Consider the following 16,349-nt stretch of genomic DNA (forward strand, 5'->3'; position numbering starts at 1 on the left):
TGGAACGTAAACAGACGGTAGGTGGTGTATTACTTTAAAAAGGGGTAAACTCCCAAATGGCACGATTTAATAGAGAGAACGACCCAACAGGGTGAGAGTATACTCCTAGAATGAGAGAGAGAGAGAGAGAGAGAGAGAGAGAGAGAGAGAGAGAGAGAGAGAGAGAGAGAGAGAGAGAGAGAGGAGAGAGAGAGAGAGAGGTGAGTGTGAGAGAGAGTGTGAGAGAGAGTGTGAGAGAGAGAGAGTGTGAGAGAGAGAGTGTGAGAGAGAGAGTGTGAGAGTGAGAGTGAGTGAGTAAAACGGTGTTTATGGAGCTGTGGGAAAAATCAATACAATACGAAAATGAAGATAGGTATAATTTAAAACTTCGTATAGAAAAAAAAAGGGAAAAAAAAGTTTTTATTCATTCTGGGTAAAATTTAAAATATATCTGAATATTTCATTTCATTTCAACTTATTTTCGTGCTTATATCCAATTAAGGTTCAAGCACGCTGTCCTGGACACACGCCTCGTCTATCTGGGCTGTCTGTCCAGGACAGTAGGTTAGTTGTTAGTGGTTAGTGAGAGAGAATAGTGTTTAGTGGCCTTACACCTACCCATTAAGTCGTTAAAACTCGCTCTGGGTGGGAGCCGGTACCGGGCTGCGAACCCAGTACCTACTAGCCTTATTTCCGATGGCTTAACCACGACACCACCGAGGCCGATAAATCTGACTAAAACCAGCTCTATAACCGATTAGCAGCAAGGGATCTTTTATATGCACCATCCCACAGACAGGATAGTACATACTACGGCCTTTGTTACACCAGTTGTGGAGCGCTGGCTGGAACGAGAAATAGCCCAATGGGTTCACTGACGGGAATCGATCCTAGATGGATCGCGCATCAGGCGAGCGCCGTACCACTGAGCTACGTCCCGCCCAGTTAGAATCGATGGCAATGAGCTACAAGTAACAACATCGGCGCCGTCAGCAATAGATACACCCATCATGTGCTAAGATGAAAGTCGGAATCGTGTTTCTACGGTGGGTAAGGATCTGGCGAAAAGGTTGCGAATGTTACATAAACGCGAGTATGATGGAGAGAGACCCATGGGGCCTCAGATTACAGTTATCTTCCCATTTGGTTGTCCGTAAATTTGTCCGCGCAAGTAGCCCGCTGTTTGACTGTGATTATTTCATGGCAGACAGCTATGAAGTGGCAACTATTTGACTGAAGTTAACAGGGAAGAGCATGTTGTGTGTAAACATGTATAACTTGTTGACATTGAAGACTTGTTTGTGGTAATTCTGGCCCATGCAAAAGTAGTGTTTTTTGTGTAAAATGGGTGTACTCCGGCCAGGTTTAGTGGGTGTGTTTGTTTAAACCAATACCCTGGGCGAAAGAGCTGGACAACAGGGGTTGTCCTTTTCAGGGTATGCGTCCCCCAGGTAGGCAAAGGTACATACAAAAATCCATGGGCCTGCTGATATAAATAAAAATGTTATAGCCACTAAGGCTATATAGAAACGTATAACGTACTTAATAGTGGTCTGTTGCCATGGCCCATGGGTCAGACAAGGGGCGCAACTGACAGTTACAGCAACTCCTGGCAGCAGAGAGCGCGCACATGAAAGCTGGCATTTCAGACACCGATGTGAATTAAGCATCTTGTTGATTGTGGAGTGACTGGACATGCTAAACATTTTATTAGCCCGGCGGACTAAGACAACTGTTTGATCCTAGTAATAAATCAGAAGCCAAAATACCCCGGGCCACCGCTAAGGTCGCGGCGGCCATGGGACAGGTGAACTGTAGATAAAGTACCTTTTTTTTAAAGAGGGGTGTGTGTGTGTGTGTGTGGGGGGGGGGGGGGGGGGGCACTTGAATTGCTAGCAGGGGACCCGATTTTGACCCCAGCAAGAAACACACGCACATTCATCCATCCAGACTCATTCATCCATCCATCCATCCATCCATCCATCCATGAAACTCTGTCATATATCACAAACATGTATTATATGGCGTCTTGTGTGTCTTTGTAGTTGTCTTCCACGTGACTTCCGGTGAGCTCATCATAATATATGCTAATGATGTCCAGCTAAAGTAGACCTCTACTTCAGCGACACAATATGGCGAGTGATAGTGATGATGGTAAGTTTTTACACGTGGGTATATGCCACGAAAGCTTCACGCACGCCTGTCACGGGCTTAATCTCTGACTTTCGCCAGTGACTATGTCTGGACCAGATTTGGGGGGGGGGGGGGGGGGGGAGGGGTATGTAAGTTAGAGGTGGGCAGAATTTGGAATAAAACAATTTTGTGGTCGGAAACATCTTACAATGCAGGAAACTCAGAACAGTCCCTTTAAATAACTATTAATGCTAGTATCAAACTATCAGCTGTCAGAATGAAGTTGGTCAACTCGATTGCTGCGTTGTAGTTTTCCCAATTCGCGACCTATGATGAAGGCGCTCAGATTAATAACTAATCTGTCATAGGAGTTGTATATTACGAGAATCGAGTTGTATGAGAGCCCAGACTAGCAACTGGACAGCCGTTGAAGTCGACATATATGCGAATTGGCTAGCTCCGTCGTGACAATTGGTAGCCTGAGGCTAGCAATAATCGTTTTTTTAAAAACTCTCCTTTCAGGTTTTATAGCGACGTTTATTCGTTATGACTCAGAAAAGTACGATGATTTGGACACTTTCCTAGAAAGGTACAGACCATCTAAAGCTAAGTAAGTCAGTTTTTCTTATTAGTTTTCCTTTTTCTTGTTTTAAAATTATTAATATGCACATGTAGGTGAAAAGAGGAAATAAGACATACTCTTTTCGATTATTCGATTAGCAGCAAGGGATCTTTTATATGCACCATCCCACAGACAGGATGACAGTACATACCACAGCCTTTGTCATACCAGTTGTGGAGCACTGGCGGGAACGAGAAATATTATAGCCCGATTGGCCCACTGACAGGAATCGATCCCAGATCGATCGAGCATCAGGCGAGCGCTGTACCACTGAGCTACGTCCCGCCACATTTGAGTATGATGACCAATCACTAACATGCAACCTAAGACATGGCCAGCTTGACTGTGAGACTGTTTCATTGACGAGCGCTGTACCACTGAGCTACGTCCCGCCCCATTTGAGTATGATGACCAATCACTAACATGCAACCTAAGACATGGCCAGCTTGACTGTGAGACTGTTTCATTGACGGGGCGAGACGTAGCCCAGTGGTAAAGCGCTCGCTTGATGTGCGGTCGGTCTAGGATCGATCCCCGTTGATGGGCCCATTGGGTTATTTCTCGTTCCAGCCAGTGCACCACGACTGGTATATCAAAGGCCATGGTATGTGCTCTCCTGTCTGTGGGATGGTGGATATAAAAGATCCCTTGCTACTAATGGAAACATGTAGCGGGTTTCCTCTCTATGACTGTGTCAAAACGACCATATGTTTGACATCCAATAGCCAATGATTAATAAATCAATGTGCTCTAGTGGTGTTTGTAAACAAAACAAACAACTGTTTAATTGGCAGGACATTGGAGTTAAATTGGAGCCCTGCATCCCACCCCTGACCTGACAATAAATCATCTGGTATAGTTTAGAGGACATTGATTTATCATCATCGGTGAATGGAAGAACAAGTTTGTTTTCTTTAACGACACCACTAGAGCACACTGACCAATTAATCATCGGCTATTGTATGTCAGACATATTGAAATTATGACTCGTAGTCGCCGGAGGAAACCCGCTACATGTAGCAAGGGATCTTTTATATGCACATTCCCACAGACGAGAAAACCCCAATCAATTGAATGGATCGACTGAGGTGGTTCGATCCTGCGACGCAAGCACCTGAGGCGAGCACTCAACCGACTGAGCTAAATCCCGCCCAGCGGCTATTGGATGTCAAACATTTTGTGATTTTTTTATATACACAGACAGGATAGCACATACCACAGCCTTTGATATACCAGTCTGGTGATGGATAAAGGCTGATTAGTGTTTCCAGCTTCTTCCGTCGTCTTCTGGTATTGAGCTGAATTTTTATTTACATCTTTATCATGCAATAGTTACAGATCAAGTTAAAATTATATGAAATTTTTCCCCATTTCCGACAGTTGTGGCCGTTTGAGACATGGCCATTATTTTGGTCAGTAGGTAAAATGTGATGCTTGCACAAACAACAAAGTACACAATGTGTGTAGAGAGAGAGAGAGAGAGAGAGAGAGAGAGAGAGAGAGAGAGAGAGAGAGAGAGAGAGAGAGAGAGAGAGAGAGAGAGAGAGAGGGGGGGGGGGGGGGGGGGGGGGGGGGAGGGGGAGGGACGGGGGAGGGAGACAGAGACGGGGGGAGAGACGGGGAGACAGAGAGAGGTGGGGGATGTTTCATCACTGGTCTTGCACGTCAGATTAATACCTCAATTTTATTCTCTTTTTTAATATCTTTCTAAATTGTAAAAACATCCAGCCTTGGATACGCGTGGATCCTAGTCAGAAAGAACGAATGTGAAGAATATGACACAGAAGAAGATGACGAAGAAGAAGATGACGAAGAAGAAGATGACGAAGATAACATACCGGTACAGCTAAAATGCCAAAGGGAATTTGAAAAGCTGAAACTATCAAATCAAGTTACATATGAAAATATTAAAGGTAGAGTATCAGTGTTGTTTACCGCCTAAAGTACGTAGAACACAGAAACGATCGGATCTAAGTTACATATGAAAATATTAAATATATCAGCCGTGTTTACCGCCAAAAGTACGTAGAACACAGAAACGATCAAATCAAGTTGTATATGAAAATACTAAATATATTACCCTTGTTTTCCGCCAAAAGTACGTAGAATATGGATCACCGCAACAAAGTTATTTGTATTGTATATGACATAGCAATAAAATTTTAAAGTTTGCTTTGTTTAACGACACCACTAGAGCACACTGATATATTAATCATCGACTATTGGATGTCAAACATTTGGTAATTTTGACGTATAGTATTAGCAAGGAAACCCGCTACATGTTTCCATTAGTAGCAAGGGAGCTTTTATAATGCACCATCCCACAGACAGGATAGCACATACCACAGCCTTTGATATACCAGTCGTGGTACACTGGCTGGAACGAAAAGCGCATAGCACTAAGGGCTGGGACGTAGCCCAGTGGTACAGCGCTCGCTTGATGCGCGGTCGGTCAGGGATCGATCCCCGTCGGTGGGCCCATTGGGCTATTTCTCGTTCCATCCAGTGCACACCGACTGGTATATCAAAGGCCGTGGTATGTACTACCCTGTCTGTGGGATGGTGCATATAAAAGAACCATTGCTGCTAATCGAAAAGAGTAGCCTGCGAAGTGGCGACAGCGGGTTTCCTCTCTCAATATCTGTGTGGTCCTTAACCATATGTCTGACGCCATATAACCGTAAAAAAAAATCTGTTGAGTGCGTCGTTAAATAAAACATTTCTTTCCATAGCAATACAAAATGTAAGAAATCTTTTATTTAAAGTGCCTTAATATAGGGTCGGGAAGTGCATTTTTGGTGCATTCAAAGGTTTCCAAAAAAGTTTGTGTGTGTTTGGGGGGGGGGGGGGGGGGTCCTTTGGGCCCCCGCCTGAATCTGCGCCTGATTGCATATATTTATTCCACATTAAAATCTTGGTCGTGGTTCGCGTTTTTTAGACGCACGCACTGTCACTGTGTGTATTTTGGTTCGTTTAGCCAGACCTCACGCACGGGGGGTCCAGTCTATATAAACCTTTGTATATGGCACCCTCTGTCCTTATATCAAACTTAAAAAAATATATGGACGCCTTTTTTTTTTTTTTTTTTTTTTTTTTTTCACGTATATTATTCTGTATTCGCAAACATCATTTTAAACTGTAAGAGAGCTAGACGGACATTTGGTAGGTTATACGCTGTGTATAATGAGAGCGTATAACCTTCCAAACGTCACTAGCTCTCTTACAATCAGAGTACTCGGGCTACATTTTGCCTGGCTAATATATAGGAATTTCTTGGTAGTTTGAAATTCCGGTGTGGTGTGCACACCCCACCCCTCCCGCAGAATCCACACCTGATATTATTTTCATATTCATTATTTTAGCAATAGCGAGGAATAACAAATATTTGTCTGGAAAGTGGCTTGTGTACCGGGATGTCTGTGATATTGATGCAGTCTGGATGACAATAGCCAATGCAGTGTTAGCAAACAAACTTGGTCAAGCGGCTAAGGTATGGTATAGTATTAAAACAAAGTTTTATAATGTGGTATTGTGTATTACCATTCTCTGCATTTATATTTGTTTAATCACGGGCGTAGGAAGGTGGCAAAATGTGTGGAGGGGCGGGCACAAACACACACACACACACACACACACACACACACAGAGAGAGAGTAAAACCCCTCTAAACCGGACACCCTTGGGACCAATAAACATTTCAGGTATAAAGAGGGATCCGGTTTAGATCTGTACTGGTTTTAAAAAAGGAACTCTGTAAAACGTTCGGTTTTGAGGGAATTCCGGTTTACAGAAGGTCCGGTCTTGAGAGGTTTGACTATACATATATATATATATATATATATATATATATATATATGGGCGTACGACCCGGGGGGGGGGGGGGGCAGGGGCGCAATTCCCCCCCCCCCCCCAAATTCGGGCAAAACAGTGGGGAGAAATTCGGGCAGTTTTTATCTGGGTAAAATTTCGGGCAAATCAACCGCTCCAGCCCCCCTAAATCAAAGAGTTCCCATACGCCCATGTATATATATATATATATATATATATATATATATATATATATATATATATATATATTCAAAAAATAAACGCATAGGCGAAATATTCATGGAATTATCTCTTTAATATAAAGTGGCATAATTTCGTTATTTATGATCGTATCACAGTCAAATTTGACATGAGTTTGTGACAATGTTCTTGCTACATGGTTCATACAGAAATTTCAAACATAAATTTAGGGTCTTTTTAGGGACTTTTTTGGGTCAATGTAAGTCAAATTTAGAGACATTTTCAGGTGAATACAAACCTTTATTTCTTTAATTTCTCAAGTTTATTCTTCAGTTTAACCTTCAAATCAAGAGAAAATGCCATCTTCTATTGTGCCCTTTCCCGTAAACAATTGGATTGTGTTACAAATGACAGGTTCCTTTCTTTCTCTGCTCTAATAGAGTATTCATCAGCTGTTTTTGTCAGGGATTCTGTGTCTAGTTTTGCTTGTTTAACTTGCTGTTTGAGTTCCTCTATAGAATCTTCTAGATGTTTTCACTTCTTTTTCTCCGACTCGGTTTTCGTTTTGTCCTTTTGTTCCTGCAGGTATGCTTCGTACCTGAGTCTTGAGAGAGAAGCACTTTGAAGTAGTTCTTTCGTAATGGGAACATTCAAAACACCACCAACAGATTTGACATAGTCACAAATTAATCGTTGAGCAACAAATGATTGTTCTTGCATATTCATCTTCAGACATGTGCTGGCAGAAACGAATCATCTAACCTGTCTTCATAGGGATTGAATCTGAAAACTTGTCAGAACCATTTGAGGGAATGCTGTCAAAGAACTGTTCATATTGTCTGATGAGTTCACCACAGTCTCTTTCCAGAATCCTCTTGCAACTTACTAAGTATGCCAGTGTACGTTTTAACTTAGATTTACCGACTGCTACTTCACACCATTTCCTCTGGGTTTTGCATTGATAGATTCCTCACAAGAGAATAAGTTACAGGACACTTTACTGGCAATTTATTTAACAATTTCACAATGAAAACACGGCAATCCATTCTGAACTCCAAAATTTGTTTATCACTCACACACTTTTCTTTGACTGCATTCTTTAATGCTTTTTCAGCAGAAAATCCCAACTCTAGTTTGGAATATGTGACATATACTTTCTTATCATCCAGATCAATGGAAAATAACTTCGGACCCCTCTGCTGCATCAACAACTTCAGACTTCAGGATTTTTTTCATGAGCATTCTAATTATGTTAGACAAGTCAGTCATCAGAAAGGGTGTCATAGGCCTATCAGTTTGAAAATTTCCAAGAAATGGTTGCAAGTGCATTGCAATGTATCTAAAAAAAACCCTAAAGTTTGGGTCTCTTATATTTAATGATACTACTTCATAGGACTTGTTGCTTGGTCTGCTTAATACTTTCTCCTCAACTTGCTTCACATATGTAACAAGGTACTCCCATATGAGAAGGGTCCTCTCACACACAGGAACATTTTGCATCCACCGATGATTGACAAATTTTAGGGGCATAACACTACAACCTGTAACTCTCTGATAGTCCTCTCTCCTAGCTGGACTGTCTTTGAAAAAATAGTAGAGACTCGATAACAAAGAAGAAAGTCCCCATCGTGTTGCTTGTGCACCAGTTTTAAAGGCATTGTGCATTATGTGCAATCCACACGAGCCAATGTTTATCAGAGTAACATCATAATCCTTCTGAAATTGTTTATTTTATTCCTTTATTAAAATGTTCTACCATGTCGATGGCTGTGCCGTGGCCCATAAACACAGACCCCAGGTAACGAGAAACTACTTTGTTATCACACCAGTATCTCACATGGAAATCCATTTGTTTTGACTGAGATTTTTTATTCAGACTTTCATCAAAGAGGACTACAAAGTAGCCCTTTATGTCCTGTAATAATAAGGATTTTAAATGTTCTGCAATTCCATAAACAGCTAGATACGCAGTTTTCCGCTCCCCACATTGGAATTTGTCTGCAATGTTGCTATCTGGAAACATCGTTTTGAAAAGGTTTCCTGTTATTTCATTTGATTTGTAAGAATTGTGTGTAACAATTGTTTGGATTGTCCATAAAATTTCCGATTTCAAAACATCGTTTTTTGGTACATAATCTTGAACACCTTTACTAGTCGATGGGGCGGAAGAGCCAACAAGGGGCGTTGTACTGGGAGGTTTTGGTATGGTAAAGTTAACAACAGATTGCTGCACAACATTTGAGCGATAATTAGTTTTATGTTTTCCACTTCTTTCATGCGACTTTAACGCACCCTCGCCCATCTTTCCGATATCTATGTTTCTAACAACATTTACAATAGGGCCTACGTACTGTGTTTGTGTTCTGCCTTTGTTATTCACGTGTATGTTGTCTGTCACATGCTGTTAAACACACATTTACCCATTTCGATGAGTCACCAAGTCTTAGTGTTAGCAAATTCAAACCGGCCAAGGACTAAAACTGTGCTATACGTCATTTGCAATGACCTAACTCGACAAAATAATGGAATGTTCGAGCGGGCCGTCGGAATCGACAGAACTGTCCCACACATTTTCATAAACATAAATACGTAGAATCCACATAGGCATAAATGTCTGATTCAGTTCAGATAATTTTAGAATATTCCGTTTTATTTAGTTTGAACTGAGATTACGACTCTTGATTAGTATTTTAGAAAGGTGTTTCGTTTTAGAATGACCAATCAAGCGCTCCCCGAAAGTTACGAATGAATCCTTAGAACTACGAAGAATAACGAACATTGAAGATGTTTTACGAATGAATCGTTGGTATCATTTTGGCATTGTTTGCACAACGTTCGAGCGAGCATATAGATCAGCAAATGAAAGTGGATATCGATGAATGTTTGGCAATTTTCCGGAAGAAGTAAAATGTCTATCGATTTCAGGGCTTATACGGCCCAATTTAGGGTCTTTTGTGAAAATATAGGAATTCCACTCATTCTGTTAGTAGGTCAACATGCCGACAGCAGAGAATGATTTTTCGAAAACAGCTGATTCTTAACGGACGCTAGTTTGGATATTTTGGTCTTATCACATTTGTACATCTGCTCTGATTGGCGAGGAAGTTGTATATAAGCCTGTTAACCTACCTACCTGTGAGAAGCAGGACACAAGTTCAGTTCCGACTTAGAATAGAATAGTAGGCATCCGGTGTAGAGTTTTTTCCTAATAAATTAACGGTAGCTGAACGGGACTTTAAATCTGTGCCGGTTTACACAGAATACCGGTTTAGACAGATCCTGGTTTGAACAGAGCCCACTGTATACACACGCACGCACGCACGCACGCACGCACGCACGCACACACAAGCTTGTATTTAAATATGAAATACTGGCCCCATATTTTTGTTTTCGTTCAGGACATGGTACCCTCCATTGGCATAGGCAGGATTTTATATTGGGATGGGTGGGTGGGAGAAGACACCACACACTATGTATATACATGTGTATGTATGATTATATGAAATTTAATAGTTCCCTACGCTACTGCAGGGGCGGCGCATGGCCGTGCCACTTTTCAAAGAGGCACTTTTGTGGGTTATATTTGTTGTGTCTGTGAAAATGTCCTTCACAATTGAATTTGAAAGAAGAGTCTGGGAAACTCGAGCCTAGTCCGAGTACTCTGATTGTTGAGGGCTAGACGGACATTTGGACACATATTCGTCCCTTCGTCGTGTTTTCTTGTTTGTTCTATCAAGCGCAATCGTAGAACAGGCTTGGAACAGATATGTTTTAAAAAGGAAATAAATAAAATAGGTGTCATACTTATCGACTACCATAAATAATTGTCGTAATCCCCAGGAATGAAGTGGTCACTGCAGATCCCATCCCATCGTGATGATCCTTTCCATTATGCACGGGTTCCGTTTAAGGACCGCTTCCATGCAAACCCTGTGATTGTCGGTTTGTCTAAAGTTCGGAAAACTTCACCTTTGATACATCCAAACACTAAAATTGTTCACCATATTTTACATTTGAAAACTATCTCCAAAAGAATATTTCATCCATACAATTCAATTCACTAGAATAAAATTTTCGCGTTTAAACAAAAAACAAACAAACAAACAACGCCTTCCAAATCAAATATGTGAAACGGTCAGGTCAGGACAGGTGTGAAAGGTTGTGTACGGTAACGCTTTCATAGTCTGCCGTATAGCGCGTCACAGGGTCACGTGATTTGGCTTGTAGAGTCGAAGTTGTTTTAGGAAGCGATGGGGAAAACGCGACTTTTTATTGCGCATATATTAAAAAGGGTACATTTTTTTTGGAATTTATTTTATTGATACTTCATATATATATTGGAAAAGGTATACGTAGTTACCGAACAATAGTGAATTGTGTTTTTGATAAACGTGGACCTTTAAAGAAAGCATATAGACAATTTTGGCTCCAAATGCGGTTTTATGTTCTAGCAAGAAAAACCAGGCAAGAATCGACGTTATACCGTGGGGGATTTAAAAAAAATAATAAAAAAAAGGGAAGCGCGCTTACTAGAGACAAAACGTTTATTTTGTTTGTCCTAAAACATACATGTACATGTATCTAACTAACGAATGTAATATTTTATTTCTTATACGTTTTCAAAATTAAATTTAAACGTTGGGGTTTTTTTTCCAGATAGACAGACATACTTATTTACGACCCAATTTTTATTCAAGATAAAGGGGTTTGGGGTTTTTTGGTTCTTGTTTAACGACACCACTAGATCACATTGATTTCTTAATGTCCGGCTATTGGATGTCAAACATTCGGTAACTTTGACAAATACAGGAAACCCACTACAGTTGTCCATTAGTAGCAAATGATCGTTAATATGACAACATAGCAAGTACTTACCACGGTCTTTGGTATACATGTCGTAGTAAATAAGACTGGAACGAGAAATAGTTCAATGGGCTTACTGACTGGGATCGATCCTAGACTGACCTAGCATCAAGCGAGCACTTTTCCACTGGGCTATGTTTGTCCCCCAATCTCTTGTTATGCTTCACTGTTTTATCACTTTCAGGTCAACTTATACGTCACGGAGTAATCAGTTTTAGGTTAACTTATACTCACGGAGTAATCAGTTTTAGGTTAACTTATACGTCACGGAGTAATCAGTTTTAGGTCAACTTATACGTCACGGAGTAATCAGTTTTAGGTTAACTTATACTCACGGAGTAATCAGTTTTAGGTTAACTTATACGTCACGGAGTAATCAGTTTTATGTTAACTTATACGCACGGAGTAATCAGTTTCAGGGTAACTTATACGTCACGGAGTAATCAGTTTTAGGTTAATTTATACGTCACGGAGTAATCAGTTTCAGGTTAACTTATACGTCACAGAGTAATCAGTTTTAGGTTAACTTATACGTCACGGAGCAATCAGTTTCAGGTTAACGTATACGTCACGGAGTAATCAGTTTCAGGTTAACTTATACGTCATGCAGTAATCGGTTTCAGACGCACGGACTAATCAGTTTCAGGTTAACTTATACGTCACGGAGAAATCGGTTTCAGGTTAACCTGTGTCATCAAATAATCAGTTTCAGGTTAACATATACGTCACGGAGTAATCAGTTTCAGGTTAACTTATTCGTCACGGAGTAATCAGTTTCAGGTTAACTTATACGCCGGGAGTAATCAGTTTCAGGTTAATTTATACGTCATGGAGTAATCAGTTTCAGGTTAACTTATATGTCACGGAGTAATCAGTTTCATGTTAACTTATACGTCACGGAGTAATCAGTTTCAGGTTAACTTATAGTCATGGAGTAACCAGTTTCAGGTTAACTTATACGTCATGGAGTAATCAGTTTCAGGTTAACTTATACGTCACGGAGTAATCGGTTTCAGGTTAACTTATTCGTCACGGAGCAATCAGTTTCAGGTTAACTTATACGTCATGTAGTAATCAGTTTCAGGTTAACTTATATACGTCACGGAGTAATCAGTTTCAGGTTAACTTATACGCACGGAGTAATCAGTTTCAGGTTAATGTATACGTCACGGAGTAATCAGTTTCAGGTTAACGTATACGTCACGGAGTAATCAGTTTTGACTGTGCGTTCTCTGTATGCCTGTCTGTCTGTCTGTGTACGTTCTCTGTATGCCTGTCTGTCTGTCTGTCTGTCTCTCTCTCTCTCTCTCTCTCTCTCTCTCTCTCTCTCTCTCTCTCTCTCTCTCTCTCTCTCTCTCTCTCTCTCTCTGTATGTGTGTGTGAGAGAGAGAGAGAGAGAGAGAGAGAGAGAGAGAGAGAGAGAGAGAGAGAGAGAGAGAGAGCGAGCGAGAGCGAGAGCCGCAAATAAGTTTTAAACTAACCATAAGTTGAAATCCAAAATAGCCATAGTTTACAATTATAATTGATTCTATATGACAGAAGGAAATCCGTTTTGTGGCATTATAGGTCAGCGGTCGAGATAGTGACGACGACCATCACGTGATATGTGTCTACACAAAGGACTTCACTGACGTGGATGACGTCATGAGGGTGAAACTGATGCTACGTCAGCTTGGCGTCACCGGGAGACTGACGTATAAACCCGATATCTACACGATACTGGGGATATACGCGAAGAATAAGTGGCATTTAAAGGCAACGGTTTACAGCTCCACAAACAACTGGTCCGAGAAGTATATTCCCAAGCCTGAAGCACAGCCTGGCAAGAGTATTGTCTTCCACAAAGACTACTATTCGTTTCTGAAGTGGTTTAAATCGACTTGCGGACGTAATCAGTAGCCTGCCAAGAGTATTGTCTTCCACAAAAACTATAGTGTGGGAGCCAAGTGAGATTTAATTAACTATAAATATCAAGTATTATATCTACAGTACGAAAATACAGAAAAAAACATTAAATATAAATAGTGTTAAAAATATGTAAAAAACAACTAAATTTGATATCGAAAAATCTTTTAAAAAATTGTAGCTTTGAAACATTCCATAAGAAATTTAGCTTGTCTGGAAATAAATTTCGTCCAAAGCAAACCTTCTTAACTGTTTTTCACAATATTGCCTTCTTTCAATGTTTTTTTTTTTTCTTCTTTTACTATTCTGTTTTGATTTTAAGTTAAATTACATCTTATACATTATCCCTATACATGTGAAATAATAATACAGTAGTAGTAATGGTAATGATAGCAGTGGTGGTGATGATGATGATGATGATAATGATAAATGTACTATTTTCTATTGCAATTTATCCTTCAATCTTTCTTTCTTTTTTTCTCTCCTTCTCTTTATTTCTATTATTTCTAGCTTCTCTGTTAACCCCATAAAACAATGGACTACGTTTTACATGTATCTATGTCCATTATTACTGTTCGATTAATGTGATACATATATATATATATATATATATATATATATATATATATATATATATATATATATATATTGTCATGAATTGTTATTTTAAGTCCAATAAATATATTTTTCATTAATCACAACAAAATATTGAAAAATATCTGTTTTGCGTTTTCATTGTGTGCCAGTGTGTGTGTGTGTATATATATATATATATATATATATATATATATATATATATATACTGAACAAAATAAGAAACTTCCGCTAACTTTGCTTGAACATAACTTGATGAAATCAAACTGGGGGAATAATTGTTATATATGCGTTTAAAGAGTGTTCCATGATGCATCGTTTGGTGCAAAAATCATGGCCATAGGTTATCAGAAACTGGGAGAAATTATAACTAAGTGTGGTAGGGGTTAAAAAAAAAAAAACCCACTTAATAAAGGGTATGACCACCTCTTGAATTGACCACTGCAGTGCATCGCAGGCACATAGAATTGACTAAAGTGTTGATTTCTGCCTATGGAATATTGTTCCATTCCTGAATGAGCGCTTGACTTTTAGCGGGCCAGTCATCAATGAAATCAATGTTATTTGTCCTAAGAAAATTTACAGTGTCTCTAGCTGTATGAGAGGTGGCATTATCATGCTGTAAAATCGAGATGTTGGCGTTGTTATTGAACAGAGGAATGACGTGATGAGCGAGAATGTCATCGCGGTAACGTTGAACAATTAAATTGCCATCAATGATGACTAGTGGTGAACGATAATCATGGGCAATGGCTGCCCAGACCATGACAGAACCCCCACCCCCGAAACGATCTCGTTCAAGAACACAACAGTCGGCATAGCGTTCATTTCTCCTACGGTAGACGCGCACCCTGCCATCACCACGTTGTAAAGAAAATCTGGATTCATCCGAAAAAAGAACGGTATTCCAGCGTCGCCGTATCCAACGAGTGTGTACACGTGCTCAATTAAGACGATTTAGACGATGACGTTGCGTTAAAACGCATCCGACGTAAGGACGTCGTGCATGTAAACCGTTCTCCCGCAGACGATTACGAACAGTTTGCCCACTGATTCGGTTATTATGAAGCCCAGGTGTGTTAGCAGCAGTAGCAGTGGCAGTTTGGAATCGATTGCGCAAATGCGTGTTCATGATATAGCGGTCTTGACCACGCGTTGTAACACGCGGACGTCCACGACGTGGCAAGTCGTTGGTGCTTACTGTCGTTCGAAATCTTACGCGAAGACTAGAACTCCCAACATGCCTTGCAACGTCTTCTGTCGACATGCCAGCATCAAGCATGCCAATCGCCCGTTCGCGTAAATTATTGAGTATTCTTGGCATACTAAAAATGCTACAATGTAAAAAAAAACGTTAATTGTTTTTAAAATTTTTGAAGCGTTTTCGTTCACATGACAACAATGTCAGTAAGACAAGTAAAACAAATTGACCGAATACTACACGGGACATGTCGAACCATTCATGCACGTGCAAATTGAATTTCACGTTGTCGACGATTAACAGTGCAAAAATAATCGATAAAATTCATAACTCCTGATAATACAGCTCAAGGCTAATATACTGAACAAAATAAGAAACTTCCGCTAAATTTGCTTGAACATAACTTGATAGAAAACAAACCGGGGGAATAATTGTTATATATGCGTTTAAAGAGAGTTCCATGATGCATCGTTTGGTGCAAAAATCATGGCCATAGGTTAACAGAAACTGGGAGAAATTTTGACCAAGTGTGGTAGGGGTTAAAAAAAACCCAACCCACTTAATAACGGGTTTGACCACCTCTTGAATTGACCACTGCAGTGCATCACAGGCGCATAGAATTGACTAAAGTGTTGATTTCTGCCTGTGAAGTATTGTTCTATTCCTGAATGAGCGCTTGACGAAGTTCTTTGACGTTAGCCTCAATCCTCTGTCCAGACTATCCCAGACATGCTCGATGGGGTTGAGATCAGGACTTTTAGCGGGCCAGTCATCAATGAAATCAATGTTATTTGTCCTAAGAAATGTACAGTGTCTCTCGCTGTATGAGAGGTGGCATTATCATGCTGAAAAATCGAGATGTTGGCGTTGTTATGGAACAGAGGAATGATATGATGAGCGAGAATGTCATCGCGGTAACGTTGAGCATTTAAATTGCCATCAATGACGACTAGTGGTGAAAGATAACCATGGGCAATGGCTGCCCGGACCATGACAGAACCCCCACCCCTGAAACGATCTCGTTCAAGAACATAACAGTCAGCA

The 16,349-nt window shown here is 40.3% G+C and overlaps 2 protein-coding genes across 2 annotated transcripts in view; one reads left to right on the plus strand and one right to left on the minus strand.

Annotated features, from left to right (window-relative positions):
- Nucleotides 1-2,022: 2,022 nt before the first annotated feature.
- On the plus strand, nucleotides 2,023-14,133 carry LOC121376845 (UPF0696 protein C11orf68 homolog). Its single transcript, XM_041504635.1, has 5 exons — nucleotides 2,023-2,133; nucleotides 2,635-2,722; nucleotides 4,463-4,647; nucleotides 6,097-6,224; nucleotides 13,172-14,133. Exons 1-5 carry the CDS (start codon nucleotides 2,112-2,114, stop codon nucleotides 13,502-13,504), a joined length of 756 nt encoding a protein of 251 aa, XP_041360569.1. The 5' UTR covers nucleotides 2,023-2,111; the 3' UTR covers nucleotides 13,505-14,133.
- LOC121377936 (probable E3 ubiquitin-protein ligase MID2) overlaps nucleotides 13,583-16,349 on the minus strand; it is a 16,429-nt gene continuing 13,662 nt past the window's right edge. Inside the window, exon 4 of the mRNA XM_041506030.1 lies at nucleotides 13,583-13,588. Within this exon, the coding sequence (XP_041361964.1) occupies nucleotides 13,583-13,588 (6 nt within the window). The remainder of the gene's footprint in view (nucleotides 13,589-16,349) is intronic.

Source organism: Gigantopelta aegis, chromosome 7 (assembly GCF_016097555.1).
Source record: "Gigantopelta aegis isolate Gae_Host chromosome 7, Gae_host_genome, whole genome shotgun sequence".
Classification (NCBI taxonomy): Eukaryota; Metazoa; Mollusca; class Gastropoda; order Neomphalida; family Peltospiridae; genus Gigantopelta; species Gigantopelta aegis.

Coding starts and splice junctions, on each gene's coding strand:
- LOC121376845 (XM_041504635.1), top strand. CDS start 2,112: ATGGCGAGTGATAGTGATGATG. Junction 2,134..2,634: donor GGCGAGTGATAGTGATGATG/GTAAGTTTTTAC, acceptor CTCTCCTTTCAG/GTTTTATAGCGACGTTTATT. Junction 6,225..13,171: donor AACTTGGTCAAGCGGCTAAG/GTATGGTATAGT, acceptor GTGGCATTATAG/GTCAGCGGTCGAGATAGTGA.